Here is a 26,871-nt window from a genome sequence, read left to right on the forward strand (position 1 = left end):
CTTTCATCCGCGCACCCTGCGCAGAGTAAACACCTCCCGTAGCCCCAGCCAGGCGGGCGAGGTCTGGAGCGGCTGCAGCCGCGGGCAGGACCCCGGGGGCAGGCAGGGCCGGTGTCCCGGTGTCCCCGCAGCCGATAGCGTGCCTGCCAGCCCGGCTCCGCGGGCAGGCTCGCCCGGCAGAGCGGCTGCGGTGCTGGCAGCAGCCGGCTGGCCTGCCCGCAGCTCTGCCCGGTTATATGGGCAGCCGCGGAGGTGGGGCTGGGCTCGGCCCCGCTCGTCAGCAGCATCCCGGGCGGCGGGACAGCGAGCGCTCGGCGGCGGCGAGTAACGGGACCGGCCGCCGCGAGATGGGCAGGAAGCTGGACCTCTCCAAGCTCACCGATGAGGAAGCCAAGCATGTCTGGGAGGTCGTTCAGCGGGACTTTGATCTGAGGAAAAAGGAGGAGGAACGGCTGGAGTGAGTATCTGCGCTCCCGTGCCTGAGTTGGGGGAGAGCCAGCCGGGACCTCGGGTCCCCGTGGGCTGTGGGGATGAAACAACCTGCTGAGGCTGTGGGCGAGGCGGCACGGCAGGAGACCGGGCTGTGGCAGCCTGGCACAGTTAATAGATTGCGATATCAGCGGCGAGGTGACGCATTCGGGCAGCAAAGGTGCAAACTGGCGCCGTGCCACCGGCAGCGGTGCGGATCGGCGACACCGCCGCGCTTCGTGGGGACAAATACCAGGAAATGCCTCTGTGGGGCTGGAGGCTGGTGGGGCTCTCCAGGGGAGGCTTCAGCCGGGAGCAGAGCGTGGGATTTGGCTGCCCTGGTTTTGCTTCATGTGATGGGTCTCGTGTGTTTAGGGCGAGAGTGGTTCAGTGGGTCCTGGGAGTACTCAGATCCCTGAAGAACCCTGGAAAAATAACTGGGAGGAGTGGTAAACCCACTACTACTAGTAAACCTATTTCAGTAGCCCTATACATGCAATACAGGGGGCTGTGCTGTCCTGGGAAGGTTTTAGGGGCCCACATATTGGGAAAAGACTGAAAAGTCACTGGAGCAGCAAATTCTGTGAACTTCTGAGTCCTTCTAAACAGGGTGTTGGATGAAAGTACTGTTTAAAAAAGTGTTCTGTCAGATCAGATTAAATTTTGAGCATGAGAAATCATAAAGGTTCAGGTTTTGTCCATGAACTACATCAGATGCTGAACTTAATAATGCCTTAACATAGTTCAAGAAGCTGCAGCGACCCTCTTTGGGTCTGGCCAAGTTCTCATTATCCCAGAGGGATGGTCCATACTCTCAGACTGGGTTTAGGCTGTGCTGCACTCCCACTGAGCCCTCAGACCCCCCCAGCTCTGAATTTTGTGCACCAAGGCTGGTGCTGTTACCAATGCCTGGGGAGCAGGAACTCATTAGTTCCTCTATCAGATCCAAAAGGAGGGGTGAGGAGCGACAGCCATCCTTGGTTTGGGATATCTACATCCCCCAAAACCTTTCAGTCGTGGGACCCCTCCATTTACACCAATGGCTACACAAAACTGGGCTACACAAAACTCAGTTTTGTGTAGTTTTCATCCCCCTGATTACTTTTTTTTTAGCCTAAGAAAAGCCAGCCTGTGTGGGAGGCAGAGATAATTCAATATCATCATCTACTGCCTTCCTCTGCTGGTAGCTCTGAAGAACAGGAAGGAGATCAGACAGGGGTATTTAAAAAAATTATCACCCTGCAAAGGGTGAATGTCTCCTCTGTGATGCATCTGGGCTCAGCCTGGAGGGAGAAGGTGGAGACCTACATTGCTGTGCCCTGCAGCAAAGAATTGGGCGAGGTGAATTCCTTCCTTACTCGGCCTTGGCGCCAGACTGGCTTATCTGGGTCCTCTCTGCTGCCCAGGAAGCTTCCAAACTGAGTTCCATGCTCTGGGAGATGCAGGACAGGGGAAGGTCTTGGGATGCTCCTACCCAGCTCCTGTCTCTCCTCCTAAGGATCATTTCCCCTGGTTTCTTAGTTTTATTTTCTTCTTTAGTCGTGCCCTGCAGAGGGCTGGCATTAAGCATTCTGTACTACAGAAATTTCTGTACTTTCTGAATAATTTCTGCAACAGACCAGACCACCAGCCTGGGAAAGTATGCCACATTCCTGAGTGCTGGACATGGAGCTGCACAAGAATTTTCTGCCTGCAACAAGCTGGGACATGACGTGACATTATGGGAGACCCTGCAGCCATTCACTCTGTGCTCTGACCAGCCCCATTTACTTTTCTATTCATTTACTTTTCTATTCACCGGGCTTGTCTCAACCTGCCAGCCTTGAAGAAATGTCCTGTCCACCCCCTCCTCAGCTTGGTCTTTTTCTTCCCTTTTTGCTGCTTCTCTGTATTCTGTTTTTGGCAGAAGCTATTCACCTACGAGGGACAAAGGCTTCAGCTGGCCACAAGCTGCACAGGCATGTGAGGGCAATGCTTTGCCCAAAAAATTAAATAATGGCCATTTTGAGGGGTTTCTCCCTGATTCTTTCCATGCCCACGACCCCATTTTTGGGGGTTGGCTCCCTGCATCTCTCCTGGGGCTCTCTAGGTCCAACCCTGCTGCAGCTGGCATCCCAACACCAGAGATTAATTTATCCTGCCGTGAGCAGAGCAGGGAAGGGGCTGGCTGGTGCTCCTGCCAGCAAGAGGAGACAGGAGGCATGCGGTTCCTGCGGGTTTTAAACTGGTTTGGCCGAGACTCTTCCTTCCTTTGGCAGGTCTGGTGGGTGAGGGAGGAGAGCTGAAGGGACCCGACCGGTCTCTGGGAACCAGAAAAAGCAGTTCCAGTAAAAAAGATCAGATCCTGCTGGCAACAGCCTTAGCACAGGAGTGGAAAAGGAGTACAGAGTCCAACCCAAGGGTTTTCTATTTGAGGGTTTCTTTTCAGGAGTCACTTAAATTTACTGCTGGGACATTTGCACCAGTTTGTGCAAATCACTGCTGGGATGGTGAACGGCTGATTGTACAAACCAGGTGCCCAGTTTTCTGTCTTTATGCTGGTTTTTACATCTCCCAGATGCAAATGCAAGTTGGTGTCACTCCTGAGTGACCACAAGCAGAGGAGTGACACCAAAAAATGTGTCTTGCAGTGCGCTGGCTGCCAGCTGGCCAGAAAATTCTTCCTTGGAAAAAAAAAAAAATCAAAAGCTGAGTCCTAATGTGCAAACTGATTAGGTTAAACAGAGATTAGCTTCCTTGACATGCCTGCCCTTCCCACTGCCAGTCACACCACTGCTCCCAGGGCCAGCCAGGCTCCTGCTGTGGTCACCCCAGCTCCTGCTGTGGTCACCCCGGCGTCACTGGGAGCACCACCAGTGCCTCGTGGTCCACACTGTGATCCTGAAGCAGCCTCCAGACCTGATCGCTTGAGGGTTTTAACCCAAGCTGACTCCTGCTCTGGAAAACACAGCTTCCTGACCCTGTCTAGAGAGAAAACAACTTTCTAGGACCTTCCCTACAAGTCAAACATTTTCCTTTCAGCCATGGCCCCAAAGGCAAACATACCTGAGGCGGTGCGTGGCACGGGCAGCAAACAGAGAGCTTTTGGGCAGTGCAGGGTGCCCCACCAGCCTGGCAGGTGTCTCACCTGTCCAGACACTCCTTCCCATGGGGATCTGCTCTGGCAGCCACGTCTGGAGAGTGGAGGAAGCCCTCAGGGATGCACTGCCAGGTGAAGGTGCTCTTGGAAAGTGCTTCCCTTTCACGGGATTGTCACAAGCCTCTCCTCCTGCTGCATCCTCTGAACAGCCAGAACCTTGCTGCACATAACTTTATAAAGTTGTCTGCTGAATTTTTAGTACTGTAGGACTATATTAAAACCCCTTTTAATCCTTTTAAATCCCAGATTTTTTTCTTTCCCCCCCACCCCCCCTTTTTTTAAACTAAGAATTCCAGAAAGATTTTAATTCCCTGCAGGACTCCAGGCTTGAAGGTTGTGTCATGTTGGGATACAGCCACAGGGTTTAAGAAGAGCTGCTCTCCTGAGGTTTCTGGCATTAATGATCAACACCCTGTGGAACAAACAGGACAGGTTTTGGCACAATCACTTTTTTTTTTATGATCCTTGTGGGTCCTGTCAAACTCAGAATATTCTGTGATTCTAATATTAAATTAAATCTAATATTAAACTCTAGTTACCCGTCCTGATTCTGGAGCCCACTTTGTTCTTAGCTTATTTAACTCGTGATACGTTATTTATTAGATTTGCCCTACAGCTGTTTCCACAAGCTGCAGACTTGCAGTGTTCCCTGGAAAATCGTTCCTGAAATGATTGTGGCGTGATGGGCTCTGCCATGTGAGAGTTTGCAGCGAGACAACAACAAACTCAAGCTCCTGCTTTTTGGGGGGGGTGTTTTCTGCAGGGAGCTGAAATGCAAGATCGACCAGGAGAGCAGCAAGAGGGAGTTCCTGACCAGTCAGTCCCACCTCAACGAGACCCACTGCGTGCACTGCCTGCAGCCCTTCAAGTTCCTGCTGAACAGCAAGCGGCAGTGCCTGGACTGCCGCTTCTACACCTGCAAGAACTGCAGCCGCTACAACAAGAAGGAGCAGGGCTGGGTCTGCGACCCCTGCCGCCTCTCCAGGTGCTGCTCCTCAGGGAATCACAGGATGGCTTGGGCTGGAGGGCACCTTAAAGGCCAGTTCCACCCCCCTGCCCTTCTGTTAGAGCCCTGTCCAACCTGGCCTGGAACGCTTCCAGGGATGGGGCAGCCACAGCTGCTCGGGGCAACCTGTGCCAGAGCACCCTCACAGGGAAGAATTCCTCCCCAATATTCCATCTAACCCTGCCCTCTGGCAGTGGGAAGCCATTCCCCCTTGTCCTGTCACTCCAAGCCCTTTTCTCAAGTCCCTCTCCAGCTCTTCTGGAACCCCTTTAGGCAGAGGAAAGGGCTCAGAGGTCTCCCCAGAGCTTTCTCACCCCCAGCTTTCCCAGCCTGGCTCTAGAGCAGAGGGCCTCAGAGCACCTTTGTGGCCTCTTCTGGTCTCATTCCAGCAGCTCCACGTCCTTTTTTTGGGGACCCCAGAGCTGGAGGCAGCTCTGCAGGTCGGGTCTTACCTGACTAGGGCAGAGGGGCAGAATCCCCCACTCCCCTGTTGCCCACACTGGGGGATCAGCCCAGCACCTGAGGGGATTTCTGGCTGCCAGTGCACATTTCTGGCTCTTGTCAACCTTCTCACCCTGCAGCACCCTCAAGTCCTCCTCCCCAGAGCTGTTCCCAATCCATTCTCCACCCAGCCTGTATATTCCCTTGGGATTGCTCCAACCCAGGGGCAGGACCTCGCTCTTGGCCTTGTTGAGCCATATGAGTTTCTCACAGCCCCACCTCTCAAGGCTGTCCACGGTCCCTCTGGGTGTCATTCCTTCCCTCCAGCATGTGACAGCACCACGCAGCTTGGTGTGTCAGTGAACTGAGGGAACACTCAACCCCAGTGCCCATGTCACCAACATACATGTTAAAGAATTCCAGTCCCCGTATCAGCCCCTGGGAACACCACTCCTCATGCTCTGCTCTGAGGGACAAGGTGATGAGGCTCAACAAGACTTGCCCAAACTCAGCATCCTCTTAGATTTTAGATGACAGTGTTTTTGTTAAGGTACAGCTTTTTTTGGGTGAGGGTGTGCTCACCTGGGCGTGCCTCCTCTCTTTGGGCAGGATCGTGAAGATCGGCTCCCTGGAGTGGTACTACGAGCACGTGCGGTCCCGCTTCAAGAGGTTTGGAAGTGCCAAAGTGCTGCAGTCCCTCTATGGCAGGCTGCAGCCGGGCCAGGGGCTCAACTCTGCCTTTCTGGGTGAGGAATGGCCACTGCTGCTTGTGGGGAATCTGTGCTGTACCACCTCGGGGAGCAGCAGTGGTGATGCCGCTCTGAGTGTCGTGGGGGACCAAGAGTGCTCCAAACATCCCGGGGAGGAAGCAGAGGTTCAGGGTTGTTCATTCAGACACAGAGCAGGTGTTCTTGATGGCTTTTCTACTGTTAAGTCTTAAGTTTTTACCACAGGCTGGAGAATGTAAGATCATTAAAGCTGGAAAACAACTCTGGATCAGCCAGGCCAACCCAGTACTACCATGACCATTAAACTACATCCCCAGGTGCCAGATCCATGTGTTTTTTGAACACTTCCAAGGCAGCTGGAAAACACCTCTGGATCAGCCAGTCCTGCCCAGTACTACCATGACCATTAAACTACATCCCCAGGTGCCAGATCCATGTGTTTTTTGAACACTTCCAAGGATTGTGATTCCACCACTTCCTTGAACACCTTTTCAATGAAAAACATTCCCTAATATCTCATTCCCTAATATCTCCCATAATTTTCAAAGTCCCATGTCCTGCAGTTTGTAAGTACGTAAATTTTCAACTCTTTTTTTTTTCCTTTATTTTTGGTCTTTTCATCACAGAGCTTGTGAAATTAACCCTAGTTTAACCTGCAGGATAAAGCCAGCCCTCATTTTTTTTCCCCAAGACCTGATGATTTTTGCAGCCAACCTGATTGCCCCCTGGCACTGACAAAACTGTGCCAAAATTGGTGAGCTACCTGTCACCATAGCTGTTTTCTTCAGAGCAGTTTAACCTGCAGGATAAAGCCAGCCCTTATTTTTTTTTCCCCAAGACCTGATGAATTTTGCAACTAACCTGATTGTCCCCTGGCACTGACAAAACTGCCAAAATTGGTGAGCTACCTGTCACCATAGCTGTTTTCTTCAGAGCTTCATGGACAGACCATCCATAGTTCTGATTTTTGTCCAAGGGTGAATAAATAAATGATTATATTAATATAGCATTATTACTAACTATCTCCTAGCTGTTATTCATAGACCTCCTACTCCTTGGCCTATTTCCTTTGGAAGCCAGTGTGGAGTTTATTCCCATCTTGAGGAGCCACAGAAAAGTTTTCACACATACCATTGACATGACCTGTTTCAACTGCTCCAATCACTCTTTTAGCCAGGCCACTCATGGCAGTAATAGCAGAAAAAAAATTTAATGGACTGAGAGACAATCCATGCATTGTTTGGACCAAAAATGCATCAGAGCACACAAAAACCCAACCAAGCATGAGGGTAACAGTGCCTTGGGCTGCTTTAAATTGAGAATCTGATGCCTTTTTCAAAGGGAAATGATTTTGTTGTTTATTACTTCATTAACACCAGTGAATTGGCTTGACCCCCGAGCAAGAAGGGATCTCCTCCTGGGATGTATCTCTGGCCATCTGCAGTTGGCTGTGCCTTCCCCTGCAGCTCCCAGGCATGTTGCATCAGCCTGGGGAAGCAGTGGCGAGCAGCTCTTTGACTTTTAAAAGTCAAGTCCTGTCTCCAAGCTTCTGGTTTGTTCTCTCTAAAGAGCCTTTTTAACCACTGCTTCTTGTGGTGGCTAGAGAATGAGAATTCCAGTTAGTCATGGCTCTGAGGCTTGCTCTCTGCCTGAGGAACAGGAAGAAAATGTGATTATTCATTTTTCCCACCCTTCTTCTGTTTGTTTAGGTCTTCATGACAGAGTTTATAGCCTGCCAGACATTAACAGTAAGTAAAAAAAGGGGATTGCAGCAGGGGGCTTGCAGTTCAAACAAGGTTTCCAAAATCTTTATGTCTTCACACCCCCCCAGCTGTGGGCACTTCTGAGGAGATTTGGAGTGGTCAGACCAGGGAAAGCATTCCTGCATTGCAGTGGGTATGGACTGCAGTGCCCAACCCCTGCATTGTGGTACATCTGGGGCCTCCAAGGGTAGATTTGGATACAACAAGGCTTTTAGTTACATGCCAAACTTGAAGTTTGCAAGCACTCCTCACCTCAAAGCAATGTGTCATTGATAAATAGAAGAACTATGGGAATCAGGAATAGCTTCTGAGCCTTCAAGCACTGGAGTCACCCAGGTGGTCTTCAGGGTGCTCTCTGTGGTGCAGGTGCCCCTCCACTTCCACATCTGTGATGGTGCACATCTGGCAGGGGAAGCAATGAGAGGCCAGCAGGAAAAAAAAAATTGGGGAGTTGCTTCTAATCTGGGCTTTTTCACCCCATGTAAGAAGCATGGCCTCGCCTGCAGGCACACTGGTGTGACCAGCAGGGTGGGGACACTCACCTGCTGCCTGTGTCCCCTCCAGGAGAGTGCCAGCTGCTCAGCAGCTGTGACGCCGGGGATGACAGCGACGAGGAAGACAATGTCCTTCGTGGGGCTGAAGCAGAGCGCTACAGCAGGGTGAGTGTTTGCTTCTGCAGCTGCCCCTGCCTCACTCCGTGTCCCTGGCCTGCCCTGGGTGATGGTGGTGGTGGCTTTCTGTGCCACTTTCAAAACTGGACCTTTCCCTCTGTTTTTCTTCTCTGAGATGAGCTCCTCTCCCAGTTTGTGTAAAAACAACCATGTCAGTAACATCATAAATACTTGTGCTCTGGAAAAAAGACCCACTCCTAACACTATGGACATCACCAATTAATATAAAAATCCCAGCTCCCACCTGTATAATGAGAACCCACCTACTTTTGGGGTTTTTTTTACTAATGACCTCTCAAGTATTCAGAGAGATCTGCCTGCAACCTCCTTCCTCTGAGGATGGGGAGAAGCTTCAGGGCTCAAAAGCATCAACTGGGTCTCTCTCTGAGCTGTAACCTGGCTCAGCTTTCCCAGAGTACCTTTATAAGCCAGGAGAGAGATTCTCACTCTGCTTACAGAGGCTGTGGAAATCAGGAACCCACTTTTCCTTGCCTTTAGCATGAGCACACGCTGTACCTGGCTCCCTTCAAGCAGGACAGCATCAGGCCCAAATTCTCTCTGCAAAAAGCAGAGCAAACTCAGGGAAACTAAGGAGAGAAAGGTCCTCCCTCCCCCTTTCCTCAAGGTCAGCTGTGTCTCACACTGAATTTGCCTTTCTTGCACTTTCTGTGCTAAAGATGTGCAAGACAAAGCGGCTGCTGTCTGTGCACCCCTTTGATTTCGAACTGGACTCGGATTACTCTGCTCAGTCTCGCCGCCAGTCTGTGCAGCTCTCTCCAGCAGCCAGCAGCCCGGATGCTTTCCAGGTACTGGGAGACTCCTGGGGGGTTCCTTTCCTTTCTTCCTCCTTCTCCTTGCTTGCTGCCACTGCTCCTTCAGCCTCAGAGCTCCTTCGGCTGGTGTTGGGAGGCAGTGTGCCAGTCCCTGAGCCTCATCACTGTGATCTCTTCTTCCAACTGAAGTCCTTTGCCTCAGGCCAAGTCAGGAGCAGGACATCTGATCCAAGTGAGGATGAGTGCTAAGATGAGACAGCAGGAGGTTCTCTGGCCCTGTCCCTGCAGATTTCCTTGCTCTCAGCAGACAATGGTTTTCTTGTGTTGTCCCAAGGCTGTGGAACACACCCTGGTTTCCAGCAGATTCAGTGCTCGAGGGGTTAAATGAAATAAAGTTCTTCTCCCATGTTCCCATCCAGCTTGGGGCTGGATTTGCCGTGTGGTGGCACTGGGGTGCAGCTGGCCAGCAGCTCCATGAGGCACACGACCTTTGTAAGGTTGAGATGAATCCCACAGAGGGATGAGCACTGAGAGATCAAACGCTGCAGGAATGCTGGTTGCTTCTAAATAGCAGACTGGATGTGCCTTAGTATCCAGAGCTTCTGGCCAGGAGCAGGACTCAGGCAGATCCAGACAGTGCAGTGAGCTGTGCCCTGTGACCCCACCTAGGTCCAGGGGCTGACCAACCCCACCTTCCTGCTCTGGGGGGGAACACAGGTGGGGCCACCCTGGGTGTGGCACAAGCTCTTCCAGCCTGGGAGGCTTCAGGTCCAGCTTTTTGGGCTGCTCTTGTTTGCCTTTCCTGGTGAAAGTGCACTTTTAAAGCATTAAACAGCTCCTTCTTTTTGAAAATGCTCTGATTGAACTATTCTTGGGTAGAAATAGGATCTGTAACAGCAACTTAAATAAATAAATCTGCACAACTCCACACAAAATTATTAGATTTTGGTGGAAATAATTAGATCTCTCTTTTTGTTTGTCTTTTCCCCCTCTTTTTTTCAGCAGAAGTCAGTGTAAGGGCTGACCTCTGTCAAACTGGGTTTATGGATTACAGGTTATTTGAGGTGGTGGCTGTTTGAATAAGTAGAAGGGGATGGCGTTTTAAAAGATCCGAGGGTGTTGCAGCCTGGCTGAAGGAACTCTGTGCTTGTAAAAATTACCAGTGCCCCCTGGCAGTGGTGGGAAGTATTGCTCAGGGTTCAGCAGCCAGGCAAAGCCTTTAAATGGGATTATTAGGAACTTTTATATTTTATATAAATATAATTGGCATTATAAAAGGTCAATCCATGCATGTATTGAAGAATGAAGAGAGGAGCTCTTAGTGGAGGTCAGGAGAGACAAGGAATCGTAGAATCATAGAACAAGTTGGGCTGGAGGGACTGTGAAGATCATCCCATTCCACCACCTTCCACTATCCCAGGTTGCTCCAAGCCCTCCCAGCCCGGCCTTGGATGCTTCCAGGGATCCAGGGGCAGCCACAGCTCCACACTTTTCTTACTCTGGGGGCCCCTGAGCTGGAGGCAGCACTACAGGTGGGGGGGGGTCACACAAGTGAAATCTCCGTGGGCAGCTGCTCAGCAGCACCCTCAACTCTCAGTCCTTCCCAGATTTCCCCACCTCAGCTGAAGATGGCTCCCAGGAGTCGAGGATCACGGATGCAGACCTGGTGTTCCACCACGTCCTGCAGGAGCCGGGCGTGAGCGCTCCGGAGCAGCACTTCAGCACCGAGGTTCGGCTCACCCTCAACGCACGGAGGAGGAGCCTGGAAAGAAACCCAAAGCCTGGTGGGTGCCCTTGGCCAGAATTCCTCTTGTATCCTCTTGGGACAAGCGGCTGCAAGTGTTGGACTAAAGTGAAAACATCTTTGGGGGTTTTTTTCTGAACAGCCTCAAAGCCACTAAGAGGGTCAACGCGATTTATTCGTCTGCAAAAGGGGTTTTTCTTAGGAAAGAATCTTGCTGATTATTTGTTGTTATTTTGTTGTAAAAGGGCTGATCTTGCTCCCAGCAAAGCCAAAGGGTTGTTCCTAAGGTGTCCATACCTACTGGTGATTTCCAGGGTAGAAACTAGACACAATCAAATGCTAGAAACAATGGGATGGGTTTCCCACTGCAGGCAGAGGAGTTCAACTCCTTAGTAAAGGATGTTGTGGCTGCAGAAAGCTTTGAATTTTTAGGGAACTTGGGCTAGAACTGGAGGTTGCTAAGTGGCATCCTTGTAGCTGGGCAGGGTGCATGGGTAGGCTAAATGATCTGTGGATTTGTGAGTCTATAAATACCCTCTAAGAGGCAGAATTTGACTTTTACAACCTCTGTTTTCCCTGCAGTGATGGCAGAGCCAGGAGGGTTGGATACTGGCTTGTGCATATGCAAATGTAGAATATGTCCTTCTGTGTCTCCAGTGGCCTGGCTGTATTTTCAGGACATTTGGGAATGCTGGGTAGACCTTAACATGGCTGTTTAAATTCCCATTCCAACTCCTGCTGGAGCATCACAGCAGCAAGGTCCCCTGGCATGTTAATTCCATTTTCTGTCATTGTTTTTGTCTCATTTGAAATTCTCCTTTACACAGGAGACTTTCCACTCTTTTTAAATGCTCTATCCTAGGCTGGCACCTCTCTAGCCTGAGCCTGAACATCTTCCAGCACCTGGGCAGAGCACAAAGGGCAGCATCCAAACCTGGGCTCCCACAAAACTGGGAAGGCAGTAGTGGTTTTTGGTGAGGCTGTTCAGGGCATGACAGCAGGGACGGTGCTCCTCGTGCCCTGTGTGGGACCCTGCTGTGCTCGGTGCTGTGTGGGCACAGCGTGTGGGGCTGCAGCCTGGCCCATCCTTACACTGGGACTGGCTTGCAGAAGCACCTCCTGCCAAAGGGTAGGGAGTCTGAGCTGGGGAAATGCCTCTTTGTTTCCTTGTCTTAAGGATGGATGTCCTGGAAGGAGCTCAGGGGTGTTGATGCCCTGTGAAGGCTGACCTAGAACAGAGTTAAAGAATAAAGTAGGGGTTTATTAGGAGATCTTAATGGTTACACCTTGGGCAGCACAAGAGCCCAGCCAGGGCTGTACCCAGGATGAACCAAAATGGTCGCAAAATGGGCAACAGGTCACAAGGTTTCTCACTTTCATAAGTTCTGGTCCATTTGCATATTGGAGTTAATTGTCCAATTATAGCTTTAGGTTGTGAAGGCCCATCCTTTTTGTTTTCTCTCCTTATTCTGCCATTGTTTGTGCTCTTGGGCCTGAGATCTGGATCATTTGTCCTTGGTCCCCAGCTAGAGAAGGAATTGTTTTGTCTCTCTGCTCTGTGAAGAGAGCTTAATATCCCTTAATATGAAGCTCAGGACTACAAACCAAAGCAGCACAGAGTCTGAAAACTATAAAAGCTAAACCCTGACACTCTGTGAAGAGAGCTTGCTATCCCTTAATATGAAGCTCAGGACTACAAACCAAAGCAGCACAGAGTCTGAAAACTATAAAAGCTAAACCCTGAGCATCCCTGTGAATGCCTTGTGCCCTTCTCTCCCAAGGCCTGCCCTGGAACGAGCCGCCCCGGGCGCGGTACTCGGCCGACATGGACACCTCGGATGAGGAGGTGAGGGGAGCCCAGCTCCCAGCCCACGCCACCAAACGCAGGAACAGAGCCTCCTCCCAGGAGAACATCAGCCACTCCTCCAACCAGGTACCAAACAGCCTCTGCTGACACCCAGCCCGTGGCCACGTCCCTCCTGTTGCCTCTGAGGTGCAGGGTGGTTCAGGGGAGAAGAGAAGCAGCAGTGGCCAGCTGGAGTGTGCTTTTCCAGTCACAGCACAAAGAAAAGCAGGCACTGGTTGGTGCTTCCATGGCCCTTGCTGCCATCACAATAACAAACCTGCCCTTGTTGCTGCTCGTTTTCCAGCTTGTCCTTATTAATCTGAGTTACTTGTGGGTTCTTGTGTCTCCAGAAAGGCTTGCTTAAATGGAATGTGCCAGTGCTTAATAACCAGATGGAGGTCTGGAGATGGAGATTTAATAAGCACCAAGATCCTTCTCTTCCTGTGCAGTGTGTTCCTGCCCGGGTAGGACTGGGTCAGGATGACCTGTCACATACCTCTCCCGAGTGATGGTAATGGGGGGAACAGCCTAAAGAAAGGAGTCAAACAGGATCTAAGCTTGTGTTTTCATTGTCAAGCAAGGACCTGCTGTTCCTGATGCTCCCTTTGCCAGTGGTGGGCGGTGAGGATGGTAAAGCTGATCTGGTTCCTCAGATCTCATGAGCAGCAAAATGCAGGGTGGTGTTTGGCTACAGATGCAGGGGCAGAATCACTTTCCAGTCTCACAGCTGGTAATTTGGCATGTCCTGGACCCTTCTTTGGGCAATCATTATGAGATCTGAGACCACAGCCATCCCTCAGCACCACGCTTCACATGCCTGGGTAGGCAAAGCTCCTCTTTGCCGTTTACTTCTGTGGGCACATGTTTTAATTAGCAAATGCCTTTCCTTCCTCAGCCAGCAGTAAATGGGAGAACCCTGGACTGGGTGTCCTTAATGAGGCCACGCTGTGTTAGGCATGAATTGTGCACCGTGCTTTACAGTGGGGAAATGGGCCCAAATTCCTACCAACGCCTCCCACGACTTCCTCCAGGAGCTGGGGAAGCTCCTGCACCCCACTTCGGGCTGTGGTTTGTTCCCTCACACCTGGAGGAAGGCTGGTGTGGAGCCTTGTCACCCTAATGGTTACGAGGCATCTTCTCACTCCTCATTTGCTCTTGTGGCAGCGTTGGTAATTAGTTTAAATAGCTCCTCATCCTCCCTGCCCGTTGTGCTGCTGATGTGTTTACAGCCAGCAACCATCCTGCCACCCAGCCTGCTCCTCACCCAGCTCTAACTAAATCAGGGGCTGTTCCTTAGTCCTGTCACTCCAGAGCTGAAGCTTCAAGAACAAAACTTTAAAAAAAATGAAAATTCTATTTTAAAAAGCACTTAAACTTGATGAGACACAAAAAAAAAAAAGCTCTGAATTGGTAACTGTGTGGATGCTTGCCTTCAGGTTTTTAAGTCAGGTAGCAACAGGACCAAGCCACAAGAAATAGCTCCAATTTACCAAATTTCTCCCAGAAGCCATTGTGTTGTACCACTGAGCTCAGTGGTTCTGGATTCCCAAAGCTTTGATGGGGTCTGGTCCTTTACAAAAAGCTTCTGTTAGAGGCTTGGGTAGAGTCACCTGTCCTCCCTCCTCACCAACAAGGGGTGGTTTCCCCTACCTGATGTTATGGGCTGTGCTTTAAGCTTGTTTCCCCTTAAAGTTTTAGTGCAGAGCACAGTTTGCCAGCCTTTGTCACAGTGGGAGAAGGGCAGGGTGACCCAGTCCCTGATGGAGATGTGCCCCAACGGGGTGCATTAAAGCCAGCCTTGGCTGGCAAGGAGAATGAAGCTTTTCAGCTCCTATCCTGCTAGGTATCCATCAACATCAACAGCAGCCCGTGCTTTAGGCTCTGATCTCTCCCAACCTCTTCCTTATGGAGATGGGGCAGTGGTGACTCCTGGTTTGTCACCAGCTCTGAGGCTGATGCCTCATCAGAGGCTTCTCATTGTCACTGGGAGCCATGCAAGACTCAGGCCTTGAACAGGACTGAAAAACCACTTAGCAATGGGCTGAAGTGCTTCCTGCCAGGGCGTTTAATGCTGCTTGGAGGTGCTTCCACTTCGGGGTGGTAATGACAGCTCTGCTCTCCACAGTGCCAGGTTTTTATATTCATCTTCCCTCAAGCAGATGCAATCATCCCTATCTGTTGTGAGGGCCTAATTAATCAAAGGCTGGCAAGCACAAAAACTAAGTGAGAGGATGGAAATTGTTATAAAAGCAAAGCCCGCCCCTCACATCTCTTTGTTGCCACCTCTGCTTACTGCTTTTGCTGCTGGCTCCCCTTTGAATGGGCAGAAGCCACTCAGAACAGCAGTGATGCACTGGTAGTGTCATAAACCAGGCAATATTTATCATCATGTATGGTTTGTTTGTCTGGATCAAAGGAAAGAGACTTGTTTTTTTTTTCAAAGAAAGAAAAACTTCAATTTCTAAAGAGGATTAAAAAAAAAAAAAAAGCTTCCTTTAATGTTTACAGTGATCATAGAGATATTTTGGTTTAAATGGATCTGAAAAATATTTCATTCCACACCCCTGCCATGGACAGAGACACCTTCCACTGTCCCAGGTTCCTCCAAGCCCTGTCCAGCCTGGCCTTGGACACTTCCAGGGATCCAGGGGCAGCCACAGCTCCTCTGGGCACCCTGTGCCAGGGCCTCAGCACCTCACAGGGAAGAATTTCTTCCTAATGTCTAATCCAAATCCACCCTCACCACAAAGGTTTGTCTTGGCTCTTGAGCACAGGAAGTAACTTCTCTTTGATTTTCAGGGTTCTGTCTGTCATGAATTTCTCTGCCCTTCTCTCCATGCCCCATTTTAGTCAGAAGAGTGAGGGAGAAGAGAGGAGCTGGCATCTGGGTAAATCAGTGCACAGAGAAGTGAGAAAATTTCAAAGTGGTGGGGAAGACTTTCAAGTTTTTCTGCTCTGATTTTTTTGTGGATTCCTCTCCACCACTGTGTTGGCAGGCATGTGATGGGGTGGTTACAGCTTGAAAAACATGCTAGTGGGAAGTGAAAATGGATGTTGACTTCAATTTGGGGCAGCATGGGAGCGATGTTGAGATGGGTGGCTTTATTACAGGCTGGTGCTTTTATTGGTGATGGGGTTTTACATTCACTGCTTCAAAGCTCCAGATGCTGTGGTGGGAATTGTCTTGTGCTGGGGGCTCGGCACTGCTTGGAGTTTTCCAGATTTGAGGTTGCTCTGCACCTCCTGGAGCTTACTGGCATTTTTAAGACAATACTTAAAAGATATTCTTTTTCAATGTCTTTTAACTCTGCCCACGGTGGCAGTGTCCTGCTTGCTTTCCTCTGCTGGTTTCCTCACTGTCCTGGCAGTGGTGGCTGGTCTGTTCTCTCCTCCTCCCCCCTCTCCCTCTCTCTCCCCTTTCCTGTAGATCCATGAGCTCAACACTCGCATGTCCGCAATCGAGCGCGTGCTGAACCGCTTGGAGGAAAAAATCCTGGCGCGCCCTGACGAGGTAACCAGGCAGGAATCCTGCAGGGATGCACCATGGGCCCACTGCTCCCTTCCCCTGGCCACTGCACAGGCTTCTCTGAAGCAGCCAGCGCTGCAGGGATAGACAAAATCATGGGAATATTTAGGCTGGAAAAGTCCTTCACTGAACCCTGTCCCTAGGTGCCACAGTGACCCTGGACTGTTTGATTTCACTCCTCTGTGTTGGCCTTGGAGGCTGTTCTCCACTTCCAGGTGATGGAGTGCCTTAGAAAGCATTGCATGGCAAGACAGAAATTGCAGGAAATTTAACCCATTTAGAGCCTGTGCAAACCAGTGCCTCCCTTGCCCCCTCTGCGCAAGGAAAATTTGGTTTCAGGCTGATAATTCGTCATGTGCTAATTTCAGGAGTTTTGTTAGGTGGTGTCTGTATCTGCAGAGCTGTGGCAGCTCATTAGAAATCATGGGGCACTCAATTAATACCTCTGAGGAAGGCACCAGGTTATTGTGACTGTGAGAGCTGAGTCAAGGAGCATTTCTGTGTCTCCTCTGAGCTGCCCTGATCTTACCATGCCATCAAACTTGGAGGAAAGCAGCTAAATTAAGTTAAAGCTGAGCAACAGTGTAAAATCTGTGAATACCTAGGCCGCTTAACATTGATTTTTGGGCTTCTAATTTTAGACTATGCACTCTTTTCCTTCATGTGAACCCATGACCACTCTGGCAGCTGATGGCTCAGTAGAATGGATGGTGATAATTACAGGCAAAGCCCCCAGGCATGGATGAAACAATGCAATTTCTCCATTTTTTTCTAAAATTCACAGAGGGGGGTGGCCGCAATTTTAATCATTCAGGGTTTCCGTCAGTAATCCCAACCAAAGGAGTAAGAGGTTTTCACAGTGTCAGGTTCCTACACTTTATGCCCATACCCAGAGCAAATCAGAGTGCAAGCAGTGGGTCTAAACAGCTGCGGGACAGGCTGAGGTTAACAACAAAGCAAAGCTTTCCAGCAGAAAGGGTAGCAGAGCCCTGGAATAGGTTGTCTGGGAAAAAAAAATGCCTGCTGCAGATGCTGCTGTTGGAGGCTGTTAAAAAACGGCTCAGACAAAACCCCACCAGGTATGACGCAGGCAATTGTATTCCCATCTTGATGCAGGGGTCAGCAAGTTCAGGAACTTCTGGAGATCTCTTCCAGTGCCTGGAATTGCACCTAACTGTGGGGGTGGGTGGCAATTTGCTGTCTGTCCTACAGGGAAATTTGCTGTGTGGGTTCTCATCCCAAATGAGATTACCCAGAGGTTCCAAAAGTGACCTCAGGGAGTGGCAATTCCCATGGCTGCTTCCCTCTCCCTGGTGGACCTTGTTTCTGGCTTCCTGTGATCTCTGCCCTCAGAGCCACCAGCCACGCCATGGCTCCTAAGGAAAATGTGGGGATTTTTGGCCCCAAATCCCTCATGCCCACCTTTTTAAGGGTGGGGGAAAGGCAATCTTCCATGGAGAAAACTGAGCAGGTTCTGTGTGTGGGGAAAATGGGAGTGGAGGTTCTTTAGGTCAGGGGTTTGTGTTCCTCAGTGAGGAGCTGCAGCCCAGCTCGCTGGGCTCTGCTGCTCCCTGGGATGGTTTGAAAGCCCCTCTGTGGTCCCACTCCTGGAGCTCCTCTGCTTGCTGAGCCTGTCTGGACCCAGGCAGGCCTCCATGCCCACCCCAGGAGGCTCTCACACCTTTCCCTTCTTCTGCTCCTCCAGTCTCCGGCCCCAGAGTCCCACACTGACCCCGATGCTGAGGAGGAGGAGCTGAAGAGGAAGCTGGAGGAGTTAGCCAGCAACATCAGTGATAAAGAAGTCTCCTCTGACGAGGAGGAGCGTGAAGAAGAGAAGAGAGCAAAGAAACCAGAGCTGAGTTCCTCCAGCGAGGCCATGGCCAGGGATGTTCGAAAGGTAATCTGTGCCCAACCACCCACATCATTCCAGGCTGCATCCGTGGTTCCTCCTGCTCTCAGTGGTTTGTGGTTTTACACCATGAAAATGTGACTCTCCTGTCCCACACCTCCACCAGGGCTGTGTCTGTGCCTGCTTTAACAATGGCACGGGATAGGGAAGTCCCAGGGTGTTGGATCTGGGCATTTCTCCTTGTAGGCTCTCCCAGTCTCAGCCAAGAGTCAAAAGTAAAGCCTCTGAGAGTTCTTGCAGGCTACTGCCTGTCATGGAGAGCTACACAGCCTCCACATCTACTTAAAGGAGTGGTCCCAGCATCTGGAAGTCACTATGGAGAAGAGTCCTGGGGTGGGAGAAGAGCTCGGTGAGGATTTAGTACCAGCAGCCTTTGTCAGGCACCTGCTACAGCCTGAAATGTCTTTTCCTCACCTGTCAGTGCTCCTGAGTCCCTAAATCCCTGACCCCACTCTGCCAGATCAGCATCTCTTGCATTTCTAGATCTGCTCCACTACTCCGTGGTGGGGACAGGGGTCAGGGAGAGGAGGACAGATCACAGCACTGTGTCCCCAGCTGTGCAGAGGCTCCAAGATGATCCATGAGCACAGATGGAGAGGTCAGCACTCCCTGCTGGGTCTCTGAGGGCTGGTTGGCTCATCCCCTCCCTCCTGCCTTGGCTGTGGGAGGGGGATGTGTGCCTTTGCTCCAAAATGCTGGCAAAGGAAGGAGGCAGGCACCACGCTGCCCCTCTGCTCTCCTGCAAAGCTTGGAGGTCGTGGTGACTTTCATGGTGCCATGAAGCCTCCCTTTAATGTGCATTTGTTCCTCACAACACAAAAAACGTGGTGGGTTTGGGCACCATTTGCTGTGCCAGTGGAGCAGCAGTGCATCCTTACCCACATCCTTATCCTTTACTGCCTCCTTTTTCCTGAAAGCTGCTTTCAGATGGTTGCTGCAGCCAGACTTAACTTCTCCTAGATTGAACAATCTGCATCACCTTAATAACCATTTCTAATTAAGTGCAGGCAAGTGGTAAGTCACCAAGCCAGGGTGACTTAGTTTCTGTGTGAGCTGCTGATCTGCAGCAGGCAGAGGCTCAAACCCTGAACTGTTGGTGTGGTGTCAGTGTAAGATTCTGGTTTCTTATGAAATGAAGCCTGGATCCTCCAGATTTGCTACTTTCTATGCCCCCCAAGCCCTGCTAAGAAGCAGGGAGGAGTATTGAGATAGAAGTGCCTGCAGTAGCTGGACCAGCCTTGGTTAGAGGCTGTCAGCATGGATGATGTTTAACAGCAGCTTTCCTTACACTTGCAACAGATCCAGGTTTGGATTTTGTGTGATTCTGAGGGATTTTGGGTAGGAGGTTCCTCCAGTCAAGAGGAAATCTTCTGACTGGGCGAGCACTGTGATGGAAGCACACGAACCTAATGGAAAATGTGAAAAAACTCTGCTGTACCATGAAGGCACCATAAAATGATAAAAATGTCATCTGGACTGAGTTAGCTGCTTCTCTGCAGGACAGCTTGCCCGGAAATACATGCAGCTGTAAACACAATCAGCACATATGCCACCCCCATCTCCTTGGTTTCTAGGGAATTATCGGCTGGGAGAGACATGATGAGTTTCTTGGGACCATTTTTACCGTGTTTAGCACCTCATCAAGCCAAGGGCAGCACTTAGGGCATGATTGCCATCAGTGCTCCTTGGGGTGGGAAGAGAGGACATAATTAGCCCCAAGTTCTGTCGGTGTGGCAATACAATCATTTTATGGGGTCAGGCTGGTTTTATTCTTTTGCCACAAACCCAAGGAGCTGTTTGCATCCCCGCTCAGGCCCGCTGAGCTGTAAAGCAATATGCTGCAATTAGACCTTAACTGCTGCGTAACCAAGTGGCCCTCAGGTGCTCCCAGTGAGAGAAACATCCCTCCACAACCTCTTCTCCAAGCCCTTGGAGGTGACCTCTTTTGTCACAGCCATGCTGCAGAAAGCAGGGGCTGAGATCAAAGCTCTGCTGGTGGAGAACCCTTCAGGAGCAGCGTAATTACCTCTCCTCCCTCTTCCCACAGCTCCTGGAGGTCTGGCGCCCCTCTCCCCCCTGGCTTGTGCTGTTCTATACATCACATCCAAATAACATCCATGTTTTTTCCCCCCCTTCCCTCCCTCCCTGTGCTTTGGCTCTCGCAGAGGTCGTCGGCTCAGGCTTTGAGTGAGATCACGGCCAAAGTGCTGAGAGCCATAAACGCCACGGAGGAGGCGGTGTGGGAGTCGGTGCATGGACACAGCCAGGGCTGGGCCCTCCCTGCTGGCCAGCTCCCAGGCCTGCCACATGGGAAAGAGGTGGCCGAAGTGTACCAGGAGCTTGAGGAAAATGTAAGGCTCCCCAGAGCTTTGGGGCAGAGGGGGGTGGGAACGCAAAGGAATCCCCCCCCCCGAAATTTCTTGTTAGGGGGTAGGTCAGCACTGAAAGGATGGTCAGCACTGAAAGGATGGTCAGCACTTGAAGGATGGTCAGCAGAGGGATTAAAAAGTCTGGTCTTAGAGGATGGTACAACAGCAAAAGGAGGTGCTCAGTCTTGTGGCTTTCCTTCCTTCGGTTCCTGGGTGATGAGTGTGGCCCCCACCCTGCTGTAGCGTGGCTTTGCAGGATTTCAGCAGTCCCTGCTCCAGCAAAACTTGTGTCCCATTGCCTTCAGCTCCTGCCCAGCACTGTGTGTTTCATCAAGGGGTTCATGAGCATCACCCCCCTCTTCACTAAGGCTGCTTGTGCCTGAGGCTGATGGGCTCATGGAGGTACAATTTCACAGCCAGAGCCCAATCCCCCTGCAAGGTTTCTGTGAGCCCAAAGCACTGACAGCTTTTTTAGCCACCATAAACCCACAGGAATTGATTCCCTGTAGAAATGTTGTGCATCCACAGTGCCCTGTACCAAGCTCCAAAGAAACAGTTCAAAGAAGAGTTGGATCTCCATCTGTGTGGTCAGGTTTTGCTGTAGGGAATGTTCTGCAATGGGGAGCAGGGTTTTAGGACACACTCCATGGCTCCTCTCTCACTGGGGAAAGCTTATGAGTAAGGGAGCTGCAACACTGGATGCTTTCTGGCCAAATACAGCATCCCAGGGGAACAGGGTTGGATGCATGAAGGTTTTGGGGTTCCCCCTCTCCCAAGAGAGGGGATAGGGCTGGGAAGGATGTGAACTTGGGGCTTAGTGCTGCTGCTGCTGTCAGCTCGGGACAGGGGTGGGTAGACAATGGCCCTGGGAGATGTGTGTCACCCTGCCACTCCCTCGGGGAGCCTGGCTGAGTCACAGCTGGCTGGCCACTCTGTTCTGCTCTGCAGGGCATGCCACCCACCTTGGAGGGCACTGGGAGAGTCTGGTGAACCACAACAAATCCCTGTGACTCAGGCTGGGTGGTGCACATCCTTAGGATTTGCACTGGGATGGGGGGGACCTCTGGGAGCGTGGTGCTGTGGTTTGGGTGGATGGGCTGCAGCTCAGTGCATGCAGAGGGCTCCTGCCAGGCAGCTTTGCACAATGCCCAGCCCAGGGAGAGCTGGGAGGGCTGGAGGAGCAGAAATTGCCATGGCAGTACTGAGGCCTTGGGATCAGTCAGCAGAACAGTGGCCACATCTGATCCTCTGATGGGATTGCATACTGAGGTGTTAATGTTTCCTGAGCTGCCTTGCTTGGACCTGTGTCCTTGCAGTAACCTGGGAGGAGACAAGTGGCAGTAAAACCAGAGGTTTTATTGGGGTAGAGCCTTTCACCCTTCTCCTCTAGGCAGCAAAGGCTGCCCTGCTCTGACCCTGCTCCCAGCAACACAGACTGAGCAGGTTTGGAGGGTTTTGTCTCCTCCTCGCAGGGCACAGCAGCCTGAGCTGGTTTGCAGCTGGTACCTGCTCTCCTCTGAGCACACGGCACAATGGGCTGCTGCTTCTCAAGCAGGTCACTGAGTTTTGGTCCTTCCTGTGTTCCCACTGAGCCTCTTACCACTTCACACTGTTGGTAATTGCCCTCAAAAAGCCCAGGGAAGGGAGGAAATGAGAAGAAAAGTCGCATCAGAGCTGACTGGCACTGTCTGTGCTGCAAGGCAAGAAGGCAGTCAGAAAAGAGTGGTGGAGCTGCTGCTTCTGGGGCTGCAGCCACAGCAGGTGAGGAGAACTCCAACAAGGTTAATTCTTCAATGCAAGTTTTCCTTTTGCTGTATTTCAGGTGTACCTGACTGCTGGAAAGGCCTACCAGCTTGAGAAGACCCTGAAGGAGCTTGAGGAAGGGGCTCAGCACAGCGGCACTACTGACTCGGAGCTCTCGGAGCTGGAGGACAAAGTGGCCTCAGCAGCTGCTCAGGTGCAGCAGGCAGAGAGTGAGGTGAGGGCCTGACCCTGGCAGGTGCTTTGCCCAGCCAGCGATGGCAAAGAGAGCCACTGGTGGATCCTCCAACCACCATCTGTGTGTCTTTTCCCCTCCTCCTAAAGATATCGGATATCGAATCCCGAATTGCAGCCCTGTCTGCTGCAGGGCTGACAGTGAAGTCTGTGGAAAAGGCAAAGAAGAAGTCGAGTGTGCAGGTGAGCATGGAGGGTTGTGGCTGTGATGTACCTGCTGCCCCTGGGTGCTGGGAAGGGCTGCCTGGCTGGCTGAGCCATTCCCAGCTCTCCCCGTGCTGCCTGGTGCTCTGCCGTGGCAGACTGAGCTGTCTGCCTCCTCTTGCACCCCAGAGACACCTCTGCCTTCCTCTGTCCACAGGCTGCCTGTCTCCATTCTCCTGCTCCTGCCAGCAGCAGTCCTGGGGAGTCTCTGGATGACATTAAAGTGAGTGTGTGTCTAATCACAGCTGGGGGCTGCCTTCAGAGCAGTGGCCTCAGTGGAGACCCCTGCCCTCCCACCCCTTCCCCTCAGCAGGCTGCTGCCCTTCTCTTGCAGGCAATGCCCGGACTGCAGAGGTTCAGGAGGAAGTTCAACAGCCCCCTGGAAATCACCAGTAAGGACCACAGCCCTGCCCGTGGGAGATGGGCACCTCTGGGGGCTGGGCTGGGTTTTGGGGGTGCTGCTCCCCTCTCTCTCTGCATCCAGCTGTGTCTGCAGGGGGGTTCCCTTCCCTGTGCTCACAGCCTGCTGCTGGGACAGCCTCAGGTGGTAACTGGGAAAGGAGGCAGCAGCTGGCAGGGCTGGGGACACTGGTGGGACACCAGAGATCAGGCTGAGGTGGCTGAGTCCTCCAAGAACCAGGAATTCTCTGCAGCCACCCCACGGTCCAGGGAGACACCTGTGTGCCTTCATCCCGTGGGCTGTAAGGTCTCAAAGCCTCACCTAAGCCCATCCTCTCTTCTGACAGCAATTTCTCCCTTGCTTGGCCATCCTGGGGAAGGTGTCCTTCCCTGGATGGCATTCCCCACCCCTGGAAGTGCTCCAGGCCAGGTTGGACAGGGCTTGGAGCAACCTGGTCTAGTGGAAGGTGTCCCTGCCCATGGTAGGGGGTGGAACAAAGAGTGGATTTCAAGTTCCTTTCAACCCAAACCATTCCATGACTCTGTGATTTTGACCCTGCTGCCCACCTGACTCAGCCACTGCTGGGGGGCAAGAAGCCCTCCAGGCCCCAGCTGTGGCCAAACAGCAGCTTGGGAGAGTTTCAAAGTAGATGGTGACCTGAAACTTGGTGTGGTGGGGGGACAATCACTGGAAATGCTTAATTCTGACCAATATCAGTGAGACCCATTAGGAAATTACTTTTCTATTTCTCTCTTATCTCTCCTCACAAGCTTAAAGGCAGAAAGAGTGGCTCTGCTTACAGATAATGGAAGGTGAAGGGAGAGAAGGGGGAAAAGACCATTTATTGCAGAGGTAGAGCAGCATCTCCCCCATTCACACAGACAATTAGCAGTGCTGTTCCCCAGGCTGGGGCTGCTGGGTGGAAAGGTCCCTTGTCCTCATGCTCAGGAGGAGTCATCTGCTCTCCTTCCTGCAAAGGGCAGGCAGATAAAGGCAGCCCTGCGAGGAGACAGAGGGAAGTGCAATGGGGACAGACATCACCAGCAAACCTAATCCCCATGCTGGGCTGGGCCAGGGCTGGTTTTGTCTCCTGACTGCCTGCCTGCCAGGGCAGGGACTTGGAAAGCTGGGCCTGAAAATGTGCAGCTGGTGGCAGAGCGGAGGAGATGAATTAAAGGCCAAGAGAGTCTCAGGGCTGGGGCAGGAAGAGCTGAGAGCTTCTCCCATGCCGGGGTTTTGTTGCACCATGGAGCTTTCCAGAGCAGAGTCTGGAAAGGCTGAGCCAGTTCACAGAGGGCTCTGGAAAGCTGAGCAGCAGCAGCTCTTGTCTTGTCACTATAGGACACGAGACAACACGACGCAGACACACTGTTGCTCTCAAGGCAGGAAAAAGCCAGTTTATTTTCTGACTCCAACATTTATAGATTTCCAAAGGTGACAGTGGACTGGAGGGTGAAAGTGCCACCTCTCCAAGGACACTGGACAAACCAACAGCCCATCAAGTCTCTCCTCTTCCATAAAAGAATGCAAAACAATAAGTTGTTTACAGAAAGTGTGTGAGAAAGTTTGGTATGAGAATGCAAACACCAGAAGGCTTAAAAAAATCTTCAAAAATCAGGGCGACATTGTCTGCTCCTTACCAGAGCGCTCCCGGAGAGGGAAGTGCTGGGAGTGCAACCAGAGGGGGATTAGTCAATCCCAGGTGACTTGGTGGGTCTCTGCACCCTCTGGTGAGGCGGGTGAGGAGCTGCTGCCCAGCCCTGCTCCCTCCCTGCAGGTTTTGACGACTCCTTTGAGCGCAACTCGGCGTACCGCGGCTCGCTGACGCAGAGGAACCCCAACGGCAAGAACAGGAGGGTGGAGCGGCTCTTCGCGGTACGCAGCCAGCCCCGGCAGCTCTGCTGGCTGCCCCTGGCACCCGTCCTCCCCCAGGTTCTCCTCAAGCTGATGGAGCCCTCAGCTCTCACCGTTGGTCCCTCCACACTGTCTGGAGTGCCCGGGCACCACCCCTGAGCTCGGGGATGCCACGAGCTCCAAGGAGGAACATCCCTGAGTTCCCGCTGCCCGCGTGGCCCGTGGGGTGGGACAGGGACTCACTCCGTGCAGTGGCAGCTGGAGAGGGACAGGGAGGTGCTGGGCTGGCTCGGGGTGCTGTGGACACGGTGGTGGGCTGAGGTTTCTCCTTCTTGTGCCCCGCAGAAGCCTGTGATGACCCACCTGTCCTGAGGAGAGGGGAGCTCCCTGCTGCCGCATTTCAGTGAAGATACAAGACCTCAGCAAAGCAAAGCCTCTCTCAGCCTTCCCTGCAACACTTTTCTCCTCCTTCTCCTGAGCCCCTCTCTCCCTGAAAGCCTGGACAGAAAGGAAGCCAGAGGCCATGGGCAGGAGGCCTTGCTGGGAGTTGATGGGAAGAGGAGCAAAGCCCTGGGGTGCAGCCATGTGGCGTGGGGTTCTCATGGGAGGGTGCTGGAATGAGACCTTGGGCTGGAGCAGCTCTTTGGTGCTGGGTCAGCCGAGGGGACCAGAGAGGTGCAGAGCAGGAGTGACCTCCTCAGGGGAGCTGGGTGTCAGTGTGACATTCAGCACAGGGACAGGGCAGGGACACAGCTCTCACTTGGCAGAAGCTGTCAGTGCCTGTCCCTCCTCTCTCCTGGCTGCTGTGAGCAGGGACAGGAGCTGACGGTGAGTGTGGAGTGCCCCAGGCAGAAGAGGCATCCCAGTGCTGGGATTCACATCCTGATGGTCCCAATCCCCTGCCATGTCCCTTGGAGCTTTGTTTCTCTTCCCTGAGCAGCAACGCAGGATGAGAGCAGTGCTGCTCCCTCCCAGTGAGCCCTTGCTCTTTGCCCCAAGCATGCAAACACCCACCAAGCCTGAAGCAGCTGAGGCCATCAGGGCATGGGAGTGAGGCGAGGCCTGAGGCAAGCAGTGGCAAGAAAAGTGGGAGGAAACACTGGAGGGCTTGCTGGGGATATTGGTTTGCTTTTCCAGCTCTTGAAGACATCTCCACTCCATGTGAGGCAGTATCAGCAAGACACAGAACCCCAGCCTGCAGAATGTCAGTGCTCCTCTGCTCCTCAGAGGGGTCAGCCCCTGCCAGGATGCACTTGGGTGGATGAGCATGTCCCCTGTCCCTGGTGATGGCAGTGTGGAGCCTCTTAGGGCCACCCCATCCTTTGTCAGCACCGTGATGACCTTTGGGAGTTGCAGCAGCCCTGGGCCCTGGTGTCAGCCTCCCCCAGCTCCCCAAGACGTTTGTTTTCATCCAATATTCAACTGTCCATTGATCCCAGTGGATCAGTACTGGCCCCATACCCATGAGCAGAGCATCAGGATGGGCAGAGGGTTGCTTTCTCTTGCAGTCACTTTGGAAGAGGTTTTTTGTTCTGTCCCTGTCCTTTACAGCCCCCACTCTTCTCCTTCCCTCCCTCCCCAGTGGGTAAAGTGAGGAGGATCACTCACAGCTGGAGCAGGGACATCAGACCAGTGCAGAGTTTCCCCTCCATGGCCACCCAGGCTGGATCATTTTAGGCAATTCCTGAGCATCCGAGCTAAAACCACTTTAATTATGAGCAGTAGGGTGAGTTCTCATGCAAGTAACACTCGTCTGGCTTTGCTAGGAGTAGAGGCTGCTAACTGTGTAGGAATTGGTCCTGTGGTCATCCCAGAGAGTATTGTGAGTCCATAGGCTGGGCTTCCCAGCTGGAAACAAGGCCAGTTTCTTATTTTAAAATTAAATCCTTGTGGCCTGAAGTTCAACAGGGTAAGTGCAAACCTCTGCTGTGGCAGAAACCCTCCCAGACACTGTGGCTTCACTGGATCCAGCCTGTGCTGTGCTGGGATGGCAGCTCCTGGGCTGGAAAAAGGGAGCTTCACCAAGGGTTTGCAC

General features: G+C 52.1%; 1 protein-coding gene across 7 annotated transcripts; it reads left to right on the top strand.

The window, feature by feature from the left end:
• On the top strand, positions 1-26,673 carry MLPH (melanophilin). 7 transcript variants are annotated; one of them, XM_039728810.1, is made up of 17 exons: positions 4-457; positions 4,371-4,592; positions 5,664-5,800; positions 7,492-7,530; positions 8,110-8,204; positions 8,894-9,022; positions 10,587-10,773; positions 12,515-12,666; positions 16,007-16,090; positions 17,811-18,002; positions 20,180-20,365; positions 22,206-22,361; positions 22,469-22,561; positions 22,740-22,805; positions 22,917-22,974; positions 24,760-24,857; positions 25,182-26,673. In XM_039728810.1, the coding sequence occupies exons 1-17, from the start codon at positions 237-239 to the stop codon at positions 25,206-25,208; spliced, it is 2,142 nt and encodes a 713-aa protein (XP_039584744.1). In that variant the 5' UTR covers positions 4-236; the 3' UTR covers positions 25,209-26,673. The 7 variants fall into 7 exon arrangements, with proteins under 7 accessions (XP_039584746.1, XP_039584748.1, XP_039584744.1 ...); XM_039728812.1 differs by lacking the exon at positions 8,894-9,022 and having other exon boundaries at positions 1-457; XM_039728811.1 differs by lacking the exon at positions 16,007-16,090.
• The last annotated feature ends 198 nt before the right edge of the window (positions 26,674-26,871 follow it).

Source organism: Passer montanus, unplaced genomic scaffold, assembly GCF_014805655.1.
Source record: "Passer montanus isolate IOZ18808 unplaced genomic scaffold, ASM1480565v1 scaffold66, whole genome shotgun sequence".
NCBI lineage: Eukaryota > Metazoa > Chordata > Aves > Passeriformes > Passeridae > Passer > Passer montanus.

Bases quoted from the DNA above. Each gene is read 5' to 3' on its own strand.
- MLPH (XM_039728810.1), top strand. From the start codon at position 237: ATGGGCAGCCGCGGAGGTGGGGCTGGGCTCGGCCCCGCTCGTCAGCAG. The intron at 458-4,370 runs GTGAGTATCTGC...TGTTTTCTGCAG, and splicing joins AAGGAGGAGGAACGGCTGGA to GGAGCTGAAATGCAAGATCG. The intron at 4,593-5,663 runs GTGCTGCTCCTC...CTCTTTGGGCAG, and splicing joins GACCCCTGCCGCCTCTCCAG to GATCGTGAAGATCGGCTCCC.